The sequence below is a fragment of the Pollicipes pollicipes genome, unplaced genomic scaffold (assembly GCF_011947565.3).
Source record: "Pollicipes pollicipes isolate AB1234 unplaced genomic scaffold, Ppol_2.1 Scaffold_7231;HRSCAF=8579_pilon_pilon_pilon, whole genome shotgun sequence".
Lineage (NCBI taxonomy): Eukaryota > Metazoa > Arthropoda > Thecostraca > Pollicipedomorpha > Pollicipedidae > Pollicipes > Pollicipes pollicipes.
In genome coordinates this window covers 17,281,503-17,299,761 of record NW_023597034.1, presented here as the reverse complement: position 1 = coordinate 17,299,761, position 18,259 = coordinate 17,281,503, and the positions used below count along the sequence as shown (strand labels likewise).

At 59.2% G+C, this 18,259-nt stretch overlaps 2 protein-coding genes and 1 long non-coding RNA gene across 3 annotated transcripts in view; 1 reads left to right on the top strand and 2 right to left on the bottom strand.

Moving 5' to 3' along the window:
- The window catches only part of LOC119109430 (uncharacterized protein ZK1073.1-like), a 28,045-nt gene extending 22,452 nt beyond the window's left edge, over positions 1 to 5,593 (top strand). The window contains 5 exon segments of the mRNA XM_037233043.1: positions 1,123 to 1,155; positions 1,157 to 1,199; positions 1,202 to 1,294; positions 2,327 to 2,518; positions 5,104 to 5,593. Of these exon segments, the coding sequence (XP_037088938.1) occupies positions 1,123 to 1,155; positions 1,157 to 1,199; positions 1,202 to 1,294; positions 2,327 to 2,515 (358 nt within the window). The 3' untranslated portion in view covers positions 2,516 to 2,518; positions 5,104 to 5,593.
- Positions 5,594 to 7,262: 1,669 nt separating this feature from the next.
- LOC119109789 (nuclear pore complex protein Nup107) lies at positions 7,263 to 15,449 on the bottom strand (the record flags this gene model as incomplete). Its single annotated transcript, XM_037233544.1, has 13 exons — positions 15,321 to 15,449; positions 14,595 to 14,774; positions 13,897 to 14,109; positions 13,321 to 13,514; positions 12,345 to 12,495; positions 11,113 to 11,207; positions 10,457 to 10,610; positions 10,111 to 10,233; positions 9,222 to 9,341; positions 8,949 to 9,128; positions 8,380 to 8,499; positions 7,760 to 7,933; positions 7,263 to 7,496 (listed from the first exon to the last, which is right to left on the bottom strand). Coding segments are annotated over exons 1-13 (2,067 nt in total), but the record flags the coding sequence as incomplete, so codon positions are not given.
- A 16-nt stretch (positions 15,450 to 15,465) lies between these two features.
- LOC119109431 (uncharacterized) lies at positions 15,466 to 16,334 on the bottom strand. Its single transcript, XR_005095412.1, has 3 exons — positions 16,315 to 16,334; positions 15,833 to 15,922; positions 15,466 to 15,505 (listed from the first exon to the last, which is right to left on the bottom strand). It is a non-coding gene; the product is annotated as an uncharacterized LOC119109431 (long non-coding RNA).
- Between the last annotated feature and the right edge of the window lie 1,925 nt (positions 16,335 to 18,259).

Below are 18,259 nucleotides of genomic sequence, written 5' to 3'. Positions count from 1 at the left end.
GTTGCAACAGTGTGCATGTAAGGGGAACCAATTGTTCCCCAGGAATGGTTTGTTGAGACGGAAGTGTGCTATTTGAAGGCTGTCTAAGCAATCTGTTTGTAAAAGTCTGCCAACGTTTTGTGGCAACTGTCTTACAGTGAGTCCCTGGCTGAATTCATGAAATGTACAAACTTGTAATTCCTGACAATTAATTTGTAATAGTAATGGACTACGTGCGGCAAGCTGTTATGTTTGCTTCAATCTTGAGTTGATGCAAGCTGCTAGATTTAAGACCCTGTACCGAATGTGGTCTCCAAAGAGCACGCGGACTAAGGCTGGACCAGGGCGGTGATGTATCGGCTTTTACGGTCATTGCCCAATCTCGGGCGGCACGGGGTGGGCTGCGGGTTGCGGTTCGGGAAGAAGTTGCGTGTCTGGTGCGCATACCGGGAGGAGAATGGAGGGGAGGGGCTTTGGCTGCACAACTTCCCGTCCGCGCCCCTCGGCCCCCTCGGGGTGATTGTGGTAGCCAAATCGCTCAATAGTCATTAAAAGCAGTGAAATGGCAAAAGGTGATGTATTCTTCACATCATTGATTTCGCCATGCAACATTCGCCACGCGAATTCGCTTCTGTTGTTACTCGCAAGGGCAAATCTTGGTTGCTCCAAAGTCGTGGTTCAAATATGTTAGACAGAATGTTAGTTGCTGAGCTTAATGCTCCCTGCCCCCCCCCCCCCCCCCCGAGAACGCAAGCGGCCACGCTTCGGTTGTGGTCCCCCCCCCAGAACGCAAGCGGCCACGCTTCAGCTGTGGTCCCCCCCAGAACGCAAGTGGCCACGCTTCAGCTGTGGGGAAGACGATTTGATGTGGAACCGACCCGTTCGCATTCGGTGTGCACCTGTCACAGTGTCCTCCTGCGTCTTACTGTCCGCCACTGTATCTTACGGCGTCGATCGATCGCTGGTCAATGCGCTGTGTGTTAGATCATTGACTATTGATCATCGTGTGCGTTGGCGTTGATCGTTATAGCGTCCTTTCATCCTTCATCGCGCCGACCTAAATTATTTTGACCTAACACTTCCTCGTGCTGACCCGACCTGCCACACGGAGGTCATACTGACCCGGTCTGGGTGCGTCTGCAGTCGGACGGACCTCTCGGCGCTGGTCGGCGACCTGAAAGATGGACACGCTCCTCGTGACGGGGGCTAAGGCATCTCACAACCACACACCGTGCACACCATGCACGCCCATATGAACAAGGCCAAGTCATCCCTGATCAAGCTGGACGACGTAGGGGACGTGCTGATCGAGGCGGTGAGTCAGCGGTCGGAGCCCGCCGCTGGCCTCGTGAGGACAGGGGACGGGGGGGGGGGGTCAGGGCGGGACCTCTGGCGATCAGGGCGCTGAGCGACGCCGGGGCCGACGCCACCGGGGCCGATGCCGCCGTGTGTCATGGTGGTCAGCGGCTCCGAGTGCTGTCCCCTGACCCCTGTCTCCTGTCTCTTGTCGCGGACCGTGTCTTTGAGGGAGAACCAACTTTTGTCTCTCAGGATGTTGTGCAGCGCTGACCCCTATGTCTCAGGGATGTTCATTGTCCCAGCCCGACTCGAGCAACCTCGTCTCCCATCCCAAAGTGTTTCTCCTTGAAACGAACGAAATCAATGGAAGGTAGCGGAAGCCGATCAGGAGGACCTGGCATGGAAAAGCAAGGTTTTATTCTAGCCCTTCAGATCTTCATTAAAACCAAGGCGTTTTCATGTTATGGCCGTTGCGCGAATGGAGAGGTTTCGTTCACGTGGCAATAACGTTTGCATTTTACCAGACAAGCAAGCCATTTAAATTTGATTGAAGCCATTATTTCGAGACTAATTACAGGCAGCCGTTAATAAGGCGGCGTGTCATCAATGGTACTAAAATGTGCTAAACGGATTAGACGAGCTGAGTCAGGGCACGCTATCTTTGCACGTTGGTCACACCCATATGGCGGCCACACCCCTTTAGCGGCTGCATCCGTGTAGCGGCTACATCCGTGTGGCGGCCACACCCGTGTGAAAGCTACCACCCCTGTGTGGCGGCCACCACCCTCGTATACAGCTGCCCCCGTGCTACAATTGTGAACGACTGCCCAATCGTATCACGGGAAGGACCAACGCATGATATGTGTGACGGACGTATGGAGGAACGCACCGACTCTGTCGCTGTCGCCTTCCACTTTCACTGGCTCTCCTTGCGTGCCTCTCTTGCGACGCCGCTCTTGCAGCGAGGTGTGGTAGCTCGTCCCTCCTCTAGTGCCTTGGCCGCTGCCGCCTCCGTGCTGAGACCGGTTGTTGTCTGGTGCCGTTGCAGCCGGAGAAGTTTGCCAACACCCTGCTGCTGTTCTGCAAGGGGCTGGGCGTGCTGACGGCGGTGAACCCGCGCACCCGCACCCTCTCCAACAGCAGCGGAGGCGCCGGCGCCACCGGCAGAAACCGCTCCATGAGCATGGAGGACTACGACCGGCCTAACGCGCGCCGGCTCTCCGTCACCAAGTCGTAAATGGTGAGGCGCGCCGCGGTTCGGGATGGCGGCCCAGGCGCGGTGCGGCCGCGCCGACGCCGGTGACACTGCGCGTTTGGAACATCTCATGTCTGGACAGGCCATGGTCTTAGGCATCATCTCTTATTGTACATGTCGGCCAAATCCTGGATAAACGTTCCTGCCTTACGTCTTTAGCAGCGTGAAATGAAACCAGTCTGACACGGGTGGCACCGCACAGATTGATACTGTGTCGTCCAATATCCAGCCAAAACCATCACGTTGGTGCCACACCCATGACCCGGTCCTGAACACAGATGAAATATGTACCGTCGGAGATGCAGTCAGCCCCACAAAGGTACGAGCAACACCGCGGCTCCACGTGACGCCGTCGTAAACCCAGCCTCTCCGCCTGCGGTGGATGTTGGCTCCGCTGAAAGCGTAGTGGTCTGAAAGCGAAAACTCTCACGGCCGGTAATACGGTCGGCAACGGCAGCTTTTGTCCCTCGGTGTCATGGCGATGCCGCCCGCCTTTGAAATGCCCGACACTGTCGTGGAGGAACGGAGCAGAGCGGCCGGCTGGGTTGAGAGGCTTGGTAATCAAGGTCAGATCCAAGATAACTGCCTGGCTTTGAGCTGCCACATGAATGTTTCCAGACGCTGCGAGTGATGAGAGCCGCTCAGTCGGTTGGTGTGAGCGATGCGCCCGAAATACATCGGCTGACAGCGGCCATGACACGGGGCTCGCCAGCGACCTCCTGAAGGTGTCAGGTGTTCAGGTGGCCGTTATGGCTGGGTGAGATACAGCGACTACCGGCCAGCCCCAGTGCAACGCCACACACCACACATTCTGGTTGCATCACTGATATGAGAGCAATTCTCTGCTTCTGTAAAGCCTCCATGGTTCTGTGCCTCGATAAATCAGCAACTGAGTCGGACGCCGGCTGTGCGTTGCATCCTGATAAACCGGACGGGAAACAGAGTCTCCCGCTCCCTCCTCCCCATGCGGTGGCATCGAGTCGTGCCCCGGGGCGGCAGGGCCTCTCACGGGGGTATCCTCTCAGGGCGGCGGCAGGGCCTCTCACGGGGTATCCTCTCAGGGCGGCGGCAGGGCCTCTCACGGGGACATCCCGGTGCGGTCGGTCAGCGGTCTGCCGTACCGCAGTCGTTAACCGGCCGGCGTCAGTTGGCAGCGGCCGAGCGTGGCGCGCACGTCGCCATCTGGCCGCCAACGGTCAGTGGTGTGGCCGCCATCGGTCAGTGGTGTGGCCGCCATCGATCAGTCGTCACTGGTGATGCCTCCTCGCAGTGACCCAGCCTGCCGCCGCCGAACAGCGGCCTCTGGCCGGCGGAGGCTGTACGAGAAACGGGATGAGACGATGACTTGTACGCCGCCTATACTGCCGTCTCGTTCGAGTAGGCCTTGTCGGCGACTCGACCGTGCGCTGTTGTCGTAAAAGTGGATGGCTGTGCGATTGGAAGCCGCCGAGTGATGCTCTACAACAATGCTGACCTTGTGTAGACGTTTGGTGTGGTTCGTCCCAAGCCGCCTCAGAACGCTTATGTTCTCGTGCCTTCCTGTAAGCGGTATACAGTATCGTCCGCCTCTTCACTACAAATATTATAGCCGTGGGTCCTGGGTGCCACGTAAACTACGATGTTCCCTGTGAACTGAGCAGCCCTCACCGGCGCTGGGCGTCATTTGCGCCGACCGGCTGCGTCACCACCTGTTAGTTCTTGCGTTTCCACATGTGATTTTCACTGAGAAGAGCTGGCAAGGGACGATGGAACAGGACGGGATGCACAGGACTATTTTTGGACGCGTTGTCGGGTGTGTTTATTAAGAGGCGTTGGAATCCGAGGAATCTTCGAAATTTGCCTATTTTACCGAAGCTGAAACCACATAAGGCGCTCTATGTCAAGCCCCCCAGTCTGTCACATCTCGAAATGACCGAGTCAGCTGGCTTGCAAAACGAAAACACCTGCGTTGCATCACCCCATCTCTTCGCGTGGTTTGCAAAATGAGACTCGGCTTTGAATATCACTGTTCGCAAGTTCATCCTCACCTGACTGCCACGCCCAAGTTTGCCCTGGCAGCGTCTGTTGCGTCTGGTACGATGTTGCGCCTGTTGAGTCTGTTGATCTGTTGCGTCATCGACGTCCGCTGCATTGATGGATCACCGGCGCCTGTTGCATTGTTGGTTCACCGGCGTCTGTTGCATGGTGGGATCTCCAGCGTCTGTTGCATTGTTGGTTCACCGGCATCTGTTGCACTGTTGGTTCACTGGTGTCTGTTCTGCTGCATTTCACATACCGCCCTATTAACACCTGCCACACCACTATCCGTGGGGTGTTGTATCAACGTGATGCGACCAGTGTCCGTCGGTCCCGATCAATTGCAGCTGTGCTGTGTCCTCGGCTCTGTCAGTGTCATGTGTCCGTGTCCATCGGCTCCTGCGGCAGCGTCAGTTGTCGCTGTGGATCAGCTTCCGTGGTCCCCCAGCTGTCCCGCTGCTTCGCCGTCCATCCTCCATTGTCCGCGGGCGAACATCAGCGCAGTCAGCGAATGCCGCATGAGCGCGCCGACTGACGACGCGTCCTGGTTGCAGATGCGCCGGCCGAGCCGCCGGAGATGACCCCGAGGAGGCCGCCACGGAGGGGGGGGGGGGAGCGAGTGAGAGGAGGGCGGCACGGTGGCGGCCGCGGCGCGCGCCGCTGCCGCCGTCACCTGTAGATACGCCGGAGGGCCCAGCCGGGCCCAGCCGACTGTAGATACGGCGCAGGAGCCGCCAGCCGGCGGCGCCGCGGGCGCCGGCCCGCCGCGACGTCCCTCGCCCTCCTGCGACTCTTGCTAGGTTAAGGGTGGCCAGTGGCCGGGCTCCAGTAGTGCCGTCGGTAGGCTTGGGGCGCCCGGCGCGCGCGGCGTGGCGCCGGTGGGCGCGCGGTCGGCCGCCGGTCACGGCCAGCCCGCCCCGCTCCGTCTCGACCGGCCCACAGCTCAAAGCGTACAATCGAGGCGTGGGTGTGTGCGGCGTCGCCCCGGCGCCACCGGCTACGCCGCGGCCGCGCGGGCCCGCAGAAATACACCGCAGCCCCTCACCCGCGTGTCGTTTGTCGTCGCGGCGGCGCCGGGTACCGCACGAGGGTGGCGGGTGGTGCCGCTGCCGCCATCGGCAGCCGTGCCCAGAGCTGAGGGCAGACATGGCACCGCCTGACAAGCACCGGCAGACATCATTAGCCGTCTGTTTACAAGACAGGACGGCACGCAAAAGAAAGGTCGTCCGACCGGCCGGCGACTGATCCTCATTAGGCCGGAGCGCCCGCGGCGCTGACTGTAGAGCGCGCCGACGGCATCGGTTTCTCGGCACCTGGCGGCAGCTGCGCTCGTCTGACGTCGGTCGGCCGTGGCGTGATCCCGCAGCGAACAGGTCGCGCTATTCTGCGCTGAACCGGGAAGAGCCTGACAGGCATCACGTCGGGAGAGCCTAGTGTAATAAGCCAGCCGTGTATTCCAACAAAAAACTGAGTCCGCCATAGCGGTGTGAAGAGCGCCCACGACACATGCCATTCTGCGCACTTTGACATGACGTCACGGGCCTCGATGCGGCGAAGGCCACCGCGTGGTTCAAGCCAGTTGAGCGCGCCGACGCCAAGGGTTCACCTGAGCGCCCCAGATTCACTTCAGCGTCACGGGTTCCCTCAGCGCCACGGGCTCACTTCAGCGCCATGGGTTCCCTCAGCCCCACGGGTTCACCTGAGCGCCCCGGATGCACCTGAGCGCCACGAGTGCACCTCAGCGCCACGGGTTCACCGGAACGCCACAGGTTCACCTGAGCACCCGGAGAGTAGGGACAGCAGACCGCGTGCGGGCGACCGGACACGAGAGACACAGAGGTGTCACCACCGCGGGACGCACCCGTCGCCGTGGCGGCACCGGCGGGTCCCGGCCAGCGGCGCCGCCGTCGAGCCGCCGCCCCGGCCTCACTGGAACGGGTAGCCGAGGGCGTCCAGGTTCTGGTCAAGCAGCTCGAGCGAAGTCTCGCGCAGCTTACCCAGCAGACTCTGCAGCTCTAGCTGGCTGAACTCCTGGAACGGCGACAGGCGGCAATCAGAGCGGCGTCAGGCTCACTGGTTTTCACCGACACACGAGCGTCGGCCAGGTCCAGCAGGCCAACACGCGAGCGTCAGCCAGGTCCGGCAAGCCGACACACGAGCGTCAGCCAGGTCCGGCAAGCCGACACGACAGGTCATTATGCGCCGCCGACCCCGGCGGAGTCCAGACACCCAACATCCGTCACCCGACGTCCAATAAGTCGTCCTGGCTTTACCCGCGGATTGTCCGAAAGCCGTGCCTTGTACGCGCAGCACTACTAATTAGGCGCCCAGCAGCACCTTTGGCGTTAGTTTCGCAGCTGGCACGGCACCAATCCATACCCAGTGCAACCGGTACGGAGCCGGTCGTACCGCTGGCCTCATGCCTTGAACAGCTGGTACCCCGTACCTACGCGTACCCTGTACACTGTTGGCGACGCACTCGGCTACGCCTTGCATATATCATGCTCCACACCCGTTCGCACCTTGCTCACTGCTGACACCGTACACAGATGTACAATCCACAGGTGGACCGTTCCCGGTCGTATCTCGCACAGCGGGTACCGCACTCGACCGTGTGTCGCTGGCGCTTACGGCGCCCTCCGTGCCCTGCACAGCAGGCGGCTGATGGCGCTCCCGGTCGTACCTTGTACAGCTGGTACTCCTCCCCGGCTACCAGGTCGGCCAGCTGCGTCGCCTCCTTCAGGCGCTGGCTGCTGTGCAGCACCTTGTGTAGGACGGCCACCGTCTGCGGCACGTACAGCCGGCGCAGGTCCGCCATCTGTTGCTGCCGCGCCGGCTCCTCGGTCCCGTCGACGGCCGACGGCGGTGCTGCCGGCGCCTGCGGCCGGTCGGCCATCCACCCGCCGTCGGGGAACATGAGGACATTGTACAGACGCTCGGTGGTCGTCTGAGAACGGAGACAGAGACGTTACGGACAGCCGAAGGCGTTGGCGCACGCAGCGCTCCGGCTCTGGAGCCTACAACCATGAGGCCAGCACAAACACAAGCACAGCGGAAACTCAGCTGGGTGACATCACGTCATGAACGGCTATGCATGGAACGTCACAACTTGTGACGTTTTATGCCCGTGTTATACGCAACACACTAGTGCCAGCCAATCCAGACATCCCAGGAAAACGGTGGCGTCGTCACCAGCTATCTCTGCCCCACCTTGGTGATGGCGGTATGCGCCGTCTCCCATCGCTCCACGGCTGACTGGTACTGCTTGAGCCGCTGCTCGTGCGCCACCGTCTCCGTGAAGGAGGCGCCCTCTCGCAGCTCGGGCTGGCGCGGCCGCTGGTTGTAAAACTGCTCCGACCAGTCGATATACGCATCCTGCCCCAACTGGATGGGGCATGGCGTCAGCGTACCGGGGCGGGCGGGGGCGTTGGGGGACGCTAGCAGACGCAGAGGTACGTCAGAGAGCGATTGAGGGCACAGCCGATTTACGCAGCTGGAGAGGACGAATGCCCTTATGGTCAGTCCAGCACGTCAAGCACAGTTGGGGAACGCGACAGCTAAGGCAGCAGGACACCGCCGCATCCCAACGATCCTTACACGCGCGCGCGCGAGGGTAGTGCCGAACTGTGCCTGTTGAAGAATGACAGCATAAGGGGCGGGGCTTGCCAGATCTCAGAGGCGCCTGGAGCCACCCCACAGCAGCGCAAGGGCCGCCCCACAGCGGTACCAGACTCGCCGGATCGCGACAGAACGCGACGTCAGCCCGCGGCGGCGCCAGGTCCACCGGACCATCGGCGCTGCGGCACCGGTGCCGTGAGGGGCCAGCTCACCAGGAACGCCTTGACGCAGAGGTGCTCCTTGATCACATTGTCCTGGTCCGGTGGCAGCTCGGTCTCGTTGGAGGAGGCCTTCCACAGCTCGAGGACGGTGGCCACACTGTCGTCCGGGATCTGCCGGCCCGGCAGTGGCGCACAGCGCTCTCACAGGTGCCGCGGCACACCCCCGCCACGCGACGCTCAACACGCCAGAGGTGGTGGCCAGCGCTCAAAACGGCTACCCACGGCGACGCACCAGAGGTGCCGCTGCACCGACGGCGTGGTTTGGGTGTCAGCCGCCCAGCGCTGACAACCACACACAGTCGCGCGGCGTCCACTGCGCCGAATATCCAGGATATCATCAAGCGGTTCCCGCCATTATCTGTTGCTGGGAACCAACGGCAAGCATTCCCAAAATCAACATACAAGCCACATGGAACACAAATCTCCCAGAACCGTCACGTCACGACTCCTCACCAGCGGTCTCGGCGCCAGCTCGGCGCGCGGTCCACGGTCCCCACGGTCCCCGGCGGGGTGCCGCTCCCGCCTCCCACGCCCTGCCGCTCCTCCGCCGCCGCTCTCACCTGCCGCATGAGCTCGCGGGCGGCCGGCAGTTTGCGGGCAAGCAGCAGGCGACGGCACACGGCGTTCGCCTCACGCAGGGCGTCGGGCCGCTGGCTCGGCTCGAACAGCAGCCACTGCACGGCCGTCAGACAGCGCCGGTCGTCGTCGCTGGTCTCGGGTGCCAACTCGGCGGCGGGCGCGGCGGGCGGCTGGCGGCGCGCGGCGCGCACCACGGCCAGCGCCGCGGCCGGCGCGTCCAGGCCGGCCCGCTCCGCCAGGCGCAGCGCCTCCAGCCTCTCGGCCGGCTCGGTGATGGTCTGCAGGAGGGCCGCGTACCAGCGCACCTGGTCGGCCGGCGGCAGCAGGCAGGCGTAGCCCGCCACCAGCGGCACCGACCGCCGCCGCACCAGGCTCTGCCGGCCGCAGACGCGCGTCACAGTCCGCGCTCACGCCGGACGCTGCAGCGCGCGCGCGCCGAACAGTGGGCCGCCCACGAGGCGCCAACTCACACGGCCGCTGCAACAGCAAACCGGCTGTCCAGCACGTACAGACGCTCATCAACACCGCAACAGCAAACCGGCTGACCGACGGGCACAGCCTGACATCGGAGCAGCAACGTCACACTGGCTGTCCTGTCCGTGCAACCTCACAACGACGCGGCAACAGCGGACGGGCAGCCCACCAGACAAAAGCTGGCACGCACGCGTTGCAGGCAAACAGGCTGGGCACGTCTCGAACGGGCACGATCTGGGAACGACGCGGCAGCGACAACCTGGCTGCTCAGCAGTGATACGACAAAATCTCCTCCAGTACTCATAATTCCTAGACGCCCAATTCAGCCTCAGGATTTATAAGACGTCGAAGCCGGAATAACGAGTGACACTTGCGGCCCATCCATGCCGAGCATATATCCATAGCGGACGGTGCTCGCCGGCTCGACATAGAAAAGTCGCAACCAAGCAACAAATGAGAGCGACCACCAAAGGCAGGTGTCTTGACAAAAATCCCGCCCGGCCTGTAGCTAACATGCACAAATACCGGTGTATCTAAATGAAAATACCTCATGCGGCACGACAGTAAGCGCGACAAAAAGCCGGCTCTCGCGCCGCCGCTGACTGCGTTCGGCGCATGGCCGCGCAGTCGGCCGACGCTGGCCACATCCCCAGACGGAGCCGGCCTCACCTCGACGTAGGCCTGTAGGACGGTGACGCAGTGTTCGTGCGAGACGTCGTCGCCGGCGCACTGGCGCACGAACAGCACGATGTGCGCTAGCGAGCGCAGCAGCTGCTCACTGCCCTCGTGCTCCTGGTGACGACCGACGTTTCGAGGCCACGGTCACAGACCAAACAGGCCAAACACAGGTCACAGATCACAGCAGGGTTAACCTGGGGCAAGGGTGAGCACATGACCGAGCGTCACAGCATGGGGTCAACGCAGCCTCCAGAGCGCCACGGAGCACACGATGCGGCCGAAGCCGCTCGTGCTGGGTAGCCGGACGTCAGCGGCGGAACGGCGCGGGCTCACCGACCTCGCAGAAGGCGGCCATCTCCGCCACCATGGTCGCCTCCTCGCCCAGGATGGCGCAGCGCTGTATGGTGTTGTAGAGCCGCACCACGGGGTCGGGCTGGCGCTCGCTGCCCTCCAGCGCGGCGACGTCCGCGAACATGCTGGCCAGCGACCCGCTGCGGCACGCCCAGCGGTCAGACGCGGCGGCGCCACGCGCTCTTACACTGGCGCTTTGAAGTCTGACACTCACTATTAGTGGCATTAGTATGCCACGCACCCATGCACCCGTGAAGGTGGGCACTCGTCAGCAAGCTGAAGAAGACTTCGGCTCACATTAACTTTGCTGACTTGCGATAAAGTGGATATCAGGTATGTGCAGCACGATATATCAGGTTTAAAACGTTAACCCTTTACAAAGGGTTCAAGATGCAGCAATATATTCAACTACCAGCTTTATATTAGTTTGAGAACAGAAATCACACATCAGAAGTCAGGACTTAACATCGATTTCTTATGCGTTTGACGTTTGCCCAATATAAAACGATGAGGTGGTTCCTCGCAGTATCCATGCAACCTACATGTTCCGAGCTCAAGGGACCACACGCTATTACGTCACAAGCAGTCTGACCGCGCCCTGTCAGCGTCGGCAGCCCGCCCGGCTGTGGAGCCGCCGCTGACCTGTCGGCCGGGTAGTGCGGCGGCAGCGGATGCAGGTCCCGCAGTGACCGCGTGTTGGCTCGCACTTCCGCCTCCACCCGCGAGTCCACGAACACCTGCGCGACGGGGGCGGAACGCTACAGACCCCGGCGACCGGCGGCGGCGCACAGCTGACCGCCGGCGTCACGCGCACTGATCCGGCTCGGCGCCCCTGATGCCTGTGGGCGTCTTGTTACACACGGCAAGACACTGTCAGCGCTCACTGACGCCTTGTGGGCGTCTTGCGACATATGACAAGACACTGTCGGCGCTCACTGACGCCTTGTGGGCGTCTTGCGACATATGGCAAGACACTGTCAGCGCTCACTGACGCCTTGTGGGCGTCTTGCGACATATGGCAAGACACTGTCAGCGCTTGTTTACCAAGCCTTAGAACACCCGATGATGTAGCGCAGACTGAGCATCGCTATGCCTCAGGCTGCTTAAAAATTACATCGCATGATCGGAAGCAGGGGAACAATGGCGACAAAGTTGCTGTGATGGAGCCGTCAGAGCGCGTACCTTTTAAGGGGAGTTTTTCACAATTCGTATGGGGTTTTCAACTGAGATGGTCAAATTGAAGATCGTTCCGTGCAATTCAAAGCCCCGTCCTCCATAAGGTCTAAACCCCGTTAGTTTCTGTTCTAAACGCCCGCGAAGATGTACAAACTATTTCAGGCAGGGGGCTATTTCGAGGTCACCCGGGCATCCATGTCATACAAACGTCATTCAAATTATGTCATTCCATTAGTCATGCGGCGATCAAGGCCAAGACAAATATAATTGTCGAGTCGTTCATATCTGGCGTTCATGGGCACGACATCCAGACATAACGGCCATCAGTTGGCTCTCAATCAGTGTTGTGCAATGTACAATTCTGTCATCAAACAATAACGTATTGAGGACATTTACTAAACAGAGAAACTATGTCGTCTAGCGCAGTCTTTTCCACTTAAAAGTGTACTAATAGTTGAAAGTGAGCTTAGTTTATCATATCTGGCACTTGCTTAAATTTCTTCAAATGGAGAATTCCTTTAGATGGGGAAAATGACACATCATGAACATGTCCGTCGAGTAGAGACGGCCACTGACACATGCCTGCCATACCGTACTATCCTGCCCTGATCACGATCCGGATGAAACCATCGGCCGCTAGCCCGGGCGCCCCGCGCCACAGTCCCTTGAAGCGCTGGCCCGGCGACGCGCCAGCTGACCTTGAAGTGCGCCCAGACGCGGTCCTCCCAGGAGACGCAGACGGGCAGCAGCACGGCCAGGTTACCGCACAGCGCCGCCAGAAGGGCGCGCTCGTGCACGTCGTGACGCACGTCCTCCGAAAGCTGCCAGGCGGCCAGCTTCCACAGATCCCTGGCGGCGGCCCGGCGGCAAGTCACGTCACGTCACACGGGCGCAGAGCCAGCGGCGCCGGTCACGGCGTGCCAACGGGCCGGCTTCATCACGGCCGCGGCACGGACCACGGGCGCAGAGCCAGCGGCGCCGGTCACGGTGCGTCGGCGGGCCGGCTTCATCACGGCCGCGGCACGGACCACGGGCGCAGAGCCAGCGGCGCCGGTCACGGCGTGCCAACGGGCCGGCTTCATCACGGCCGCGGCACTGACCACGGGCGCAGAGCCAGCGGCGCCGGTCACGGTGCGTGGGCGGGCCGGCTTCATCACGGCCGCGGCACGGACCACGGGCGCAGAGCCAGCGGCGCCGGTCACGGCGTGCCAACGGGCAGGCTTCATCACGGCCGCGGCATGGACCACGGGCGCACAGCCAGCGGCGCCGGTCACGGTGTGCCAGCGGGCCGGCTTCATCACGGCCGCGGTACGGACCACGGGCGCGGGAGCTATTCGCCCAGCACGACATCGTAAGGCTACTGTTGAAATGGAATCATGCCGCACGCAGGGGATGGAATGATAGAGAACGGGCCAGCGAGAAAATGGTGAGAGAAAACGGCGAGAGTGATATCCGGTGCAAATGATCGAAGGCGTATGGTGGTAGGGATAAAAATTGATTGAGGGGAAAAGAACGCACTGAAAAATGTTCGCCGAGGAAAAGCACACAAGCACAAGTATTGGGTTGGAAAGACACAAATGGCAAAATGTGGACAGACTAAGGTAAGGTGGGCGGCACCGCACGGGTGCTCCGGTACCACCCGCCCGTCCCGCACCAGCCGGCTGTCTCACTCACCGGAGCCGGTTGCCCTGCACCGGCTGGGCTGCGACGGAGGGCTGCTCGAAGTTGGGGTCGTGGTGCAGTTTCCAGCCCTCGAGCGCGGCGGCGCGCCACGGCTGGCCCACCTTCAGACACAGCTCCTGGGCCTCCGCCATCTGGCCGGCCCTCACCAGCACGAACATGTAACGCAGCAGGCGGCGCTCGTCGTCCTGCCGGCCACGCGGGGTCACGGGGTCACGCGGGGTCGCACAAGGGTCAGAGGTCAGCCACGGAGTGGAGATCACACATGACGCAAGCACAGGTCAGAGCTATGGCGCTCCGACCCCGGTATCGCCCTGACCATCGGTCCAAGCCTCGTGCAGACCAGCGAACTGGCTGTGCGGCTCACTTATCCCCTTCTGTGTATCCTTCAGCCTCGTCAGATGGGTCACCGGGCTCGTCCGGACCGCTCCCTGCTCACCGGACGCTCACCTGACACGGGGCAGGGAAGTGAAGCAGGCTAACGTCGGCCACGACACGTCACGGGCACGTTCCGTCACACCGCCGCCGCCTTTGTCAGCAGGCTGCAGCGGTCGGACGGACGCTTCTCACCTGGTCCAGGTCATGCAGCTTGGAGCCCTCTCGCACGGGTCCGTCCGGGTCCATGCTCTCGGTGAGGCCGGCCGGCGGCGCCGGCGCCTGCAGCGCGTGCAATGTATTCTCCCAGGCGACGGCCGTGTTGCCGAAGAACTCCACCTTGTCCATGTAGCTGCTGACGAGGTCGTCGGCGGCGCACAGTTCTAGCCAGTCCACCACGATTTGAGCCTGCGCACGGCACGCCAGCGATCACACAGCGGCCGATCGGCGGGGAACGGCTGGGGTTTAGCCGTCACCAACCACTGCCAGCCGGGCTTGACGGCTCAACGAACAGCGTGGACTAGAACGTGGACAGCAAGGAAAAGCGTGCCGAGGGGGGGGGGACGCTGGAACTGGGTTCCGGCGGTTTCGAGCCGTCGGATCGTGGTTACAACCGGTTTTCTTGCACTCAGTCTACCATACAATACCCGGAAAACCACGCGGTCGCTTCCTTTACGCAGTCCGGTATTTGCAGTCACTCCACCACCAGCTGACCCCTACGTTGTTAAGGAGAGCGCAAACCACCGCCGGCACAAGACGGCAGCAGCAGTCTACCACTGCACAGGCGAGGCGTCAGCGACCCGCTGACCCGCCGGTGGGACACCAGTGACCCGCTGACCCGCCGGTGGAACGCCAGCGACCCGCTGACCCACGCCAGTGACCCGCTGACCCACCTGCCGCACGGTGGTGTCGCCCTTGAACAGGTTTTCGGCGATGCGGCTGTCGGAGAGGGGCTTGTTGACAGCGTCCACCAGCATGGCGCCGACGTCCTCCGACTGCACCAGCAGCCTGTCCCGGTACAGCGAAGCCAGCAGCCGCCACGTGTTACGCTCCTTCGAGAGGTGCTCGTGCAGCTGGGGGAGGCGAGGGGGACGGTCAGACCGTGCTGCCACAAGGCGCGGTGGCCGGCGGTGGCCGCCGGGGCTCCGGGACGCTCGGCCTCGACGGCTGAACGCCACACAAGCCAACCACGGGGTTCCGCGGACGCGGAGATGAGTGCGACATGCAGGAATCCACATCCAGATGTCCGTGAACAAATCCCCAGGAATCTGGGTGGTAACTTTGCAGGTAGGAAAGAAGTGCAAACTTATGTGAGAAAAGCACAGGGGTTGTAGAAGAACACAATATGACAAACAGAATCGGGTCAAGAAGCTTATGCAGCGACCCGCAGCGGTCTGACGAGGAATGTACGAAGTCGACATCACATAAAGCACATACGGGCTCCGCCAGCCACTATGACTGCCCGAACCGCCAGGAGGCAGAGACCACAACAGCGCAGAGACCGCGCGCACCTCGCGCGCAGCCCGTGCAGGTGAGCAAACACGACTTCCGCTGTTGACAGCGCGACGGCGGATGACAGAGCGAGAGCAGCGGAGTTCCGGGCCCGCGGGTCGGCTCACCTGCTGTGTGGCGGGGCAGTGGTGGTGGCGCCGCGGCGCGCCGGCACGCGCCGGATCAGCCGGCTCAGGCGCTCCACATGCCGCTCCGTCAGCAGCTGGTAGTCGTCCAGCTGTTTCGAAACACCTCATGCTGGGCCGATAGCGCTGCAGCGCCTCCAGAAACTCGTCCGACAGACTGGCCACGGCTGCCGCGGCCGGCGGTCACACCCGAGGGGCAATAGTGGGCGAGAGGGAGAGAAAGACGGCGAGTGTGGCGAAAGGTCAAGTGGCTAAACTCTCCACAAAGACATAGTCCGGAGGCTGGATGTTTGACGTGGGCGTGATCAAATTCAAACCAGCGTTTACACCGAGAATGGTAGTTTGGAGACGATATTATTATTCTGAGACAAGTGGCTGTTTGGTTGAAATGCTACCAACACACAGTTCATGGCACATTGCGGGGCGGGGCCGTTTTTGACATTGTCATCCATTACAAACGTCCCTTATGCCAGTCGTATACAATGGTAGGCTACCTTTTTCGCCGGGATCCTCATCGATTAGCATCGTCATCTCCGTTTCCTCTTGCAAGGAATCGTCAATCACAGACAAATCACACATTGCACCTGAAATGGTTAATGGTGCAATTAGTGGCTGTCTGGTTAGACAATTAAATGGTGCATCATGGTTTTCGATGGTCTGCTGGGTAAGGTGATTGCAGCAACACACTAATACTCAACAAGCCGTCGTGAGCGCGGCAACCTCATGGGTTCTACTACGATTTAGAAAGCGCAAAAAGACAGATCTTGTTTGAACGTACCAGTGTTTGGAAAGTACACCACAGGCACTGCATAAATTAATTGCCCACAAACTCTTATGCCTCAGTCATTGTAATGAGTTCAATACCACAAGCCAGGCGCGATTTCCTCCACAACAAGTCAATATATTTACGTGACCCGAGTTTCCGGGGGAGGGGTAGGGCAGTACATCAGATAATGCCAGGCCGGTCAGCACTCACTCTGGCGGAGGCCGACCGCGTTGAAGTCAGGTCCATAGTCAGGTCATCAGCAGGCGCTTCGCCTGGAACACCCACTGCAACGCATCCCCGGGGGCATCACATGGCGCGAGTGGGGACCCGTACTCACTGCTAGGCCATTCAAAGCAGGTATGTGGTCAATGTGCGCTACATTGAAAACATTGACGCATGTGGACACAGAGTCTTGCTGCGCCCAGAGGCCATCTGGCGAGGCTGGCGTGGCGGGGCCTCCCACACTGTAACCTGACCGCGTGCGACACAGCTGTGCACTGCTGCAACCCACGTGAGCGCCGGCTGGTGGGCCGGCCGGAGACGGAGCGGCGCGTCCTGAGGATGGCCGACGGACTCTGGATGGCCTCGTCCAGCCGCTGCAGTGTGCGCTCCATCAGGTCACTGTGCCGACTGCTGGAGTGACGCGGCTCCGGTGTATCCATGGCGGCCGGCTTCCGTCAGTCTGTGACCAAATAAACAAGGGATGATATGGTAACAGGTGTGGGACACTATCAGGACAATATATATACATATATATGTGTGTGTGTATATAAACATCAGCCACAGAAAGAATACCATGCAGCTAGGACACAATCACACATTTAACTGATACTACTACAGAACAGACCTGTGTGCATGAAGGAGAGCTCTGAATGTTACAAACATGGCAGCAAATTAAGGCCATATATTTGGTAATTTGGAGTTATCAAATTGCAAAATCAGAACATATCACACAATAAGGTACATACAGAATGAAATGGCATTGAATTAATCAACTTAGTAACTTGAAACTATTCACGTAAATGACACACTATAAAAAAGCATTCATCAAACACACAATGGGTTCCCTCACAGAGCATGTTATATTTAATTCAATGATTACATACTGTTGCCTTCAAACAGCACTTGCCACATGCGGGAAGACCAGGTGATATTCACATGTTCATCAACACTCCAATGTGTCCCACCCACAACCAGTTTCTTACTGGCAGCCTACACAGGGTCACAACATGTGATGATGCTGCCAAAACATCAGTCATGACAACACTGATGCAACCTTGGCATGAGCATCTCACATGGCACCCACAGAAATGTTTTCATTGAACCCTTGGTCCAGCTTTCACTGGGTCTGACATGCTTTGGTTATATGGTTAATTGATATACTATTTGAATGTTTTGTGTATGCAGTATGAATTATCAAGCATGATTACATATGCAATAAATAATGGCCAGTCAAATATCCAATATATGTATATATATATATATATATATATATATATATATATATATGCATATACATCCAATACATGACTGGGTGTCTACATTTAGTTCCATGAGGATTAGTCATAAAGACTACTTAGAATTAAGTGCTGTAATATTACTGGTGAAGTAATATTACTACTGATATAATATAGTACTGCAACATTACTGGTGTAATATTACTACTGATAGAAATATTGTTGATAGTAATATTACTGAAAATAATATTTACAGCAATCACACAATCAAACACATAATCTCAAGCAAATTATACAACTATTGTTGTTATATCAGGACCTATGCATCTGTTCGTCAAGCCAGGAATCAATATCTATGAGACCCTGGCTTTACTGCTCAGTCATTCATTTGACTTCTGAAGAACAATACCCCATCATTTGTCATCTGAATCTAATTACTAGAAGAACTAGTTGCAAAGTATTGGCAGCAACCACAACTTAGGTTAGTTGTCATTGTACATGGTGATACAAATGCAGCCCTGCCTGCACACCTATATTTAGTTCCACAAACAGAAGTCATAAAGACTGCTGAGAATTTAGTACTGTAATATTGCTGATAATGTTATATTCTTGATGGTAAAATGACTGATATTAATACATTCATATATATATGCAGAAATTTCAGAAGATGCTGACCAACAGCTCTTCTATAACGCATG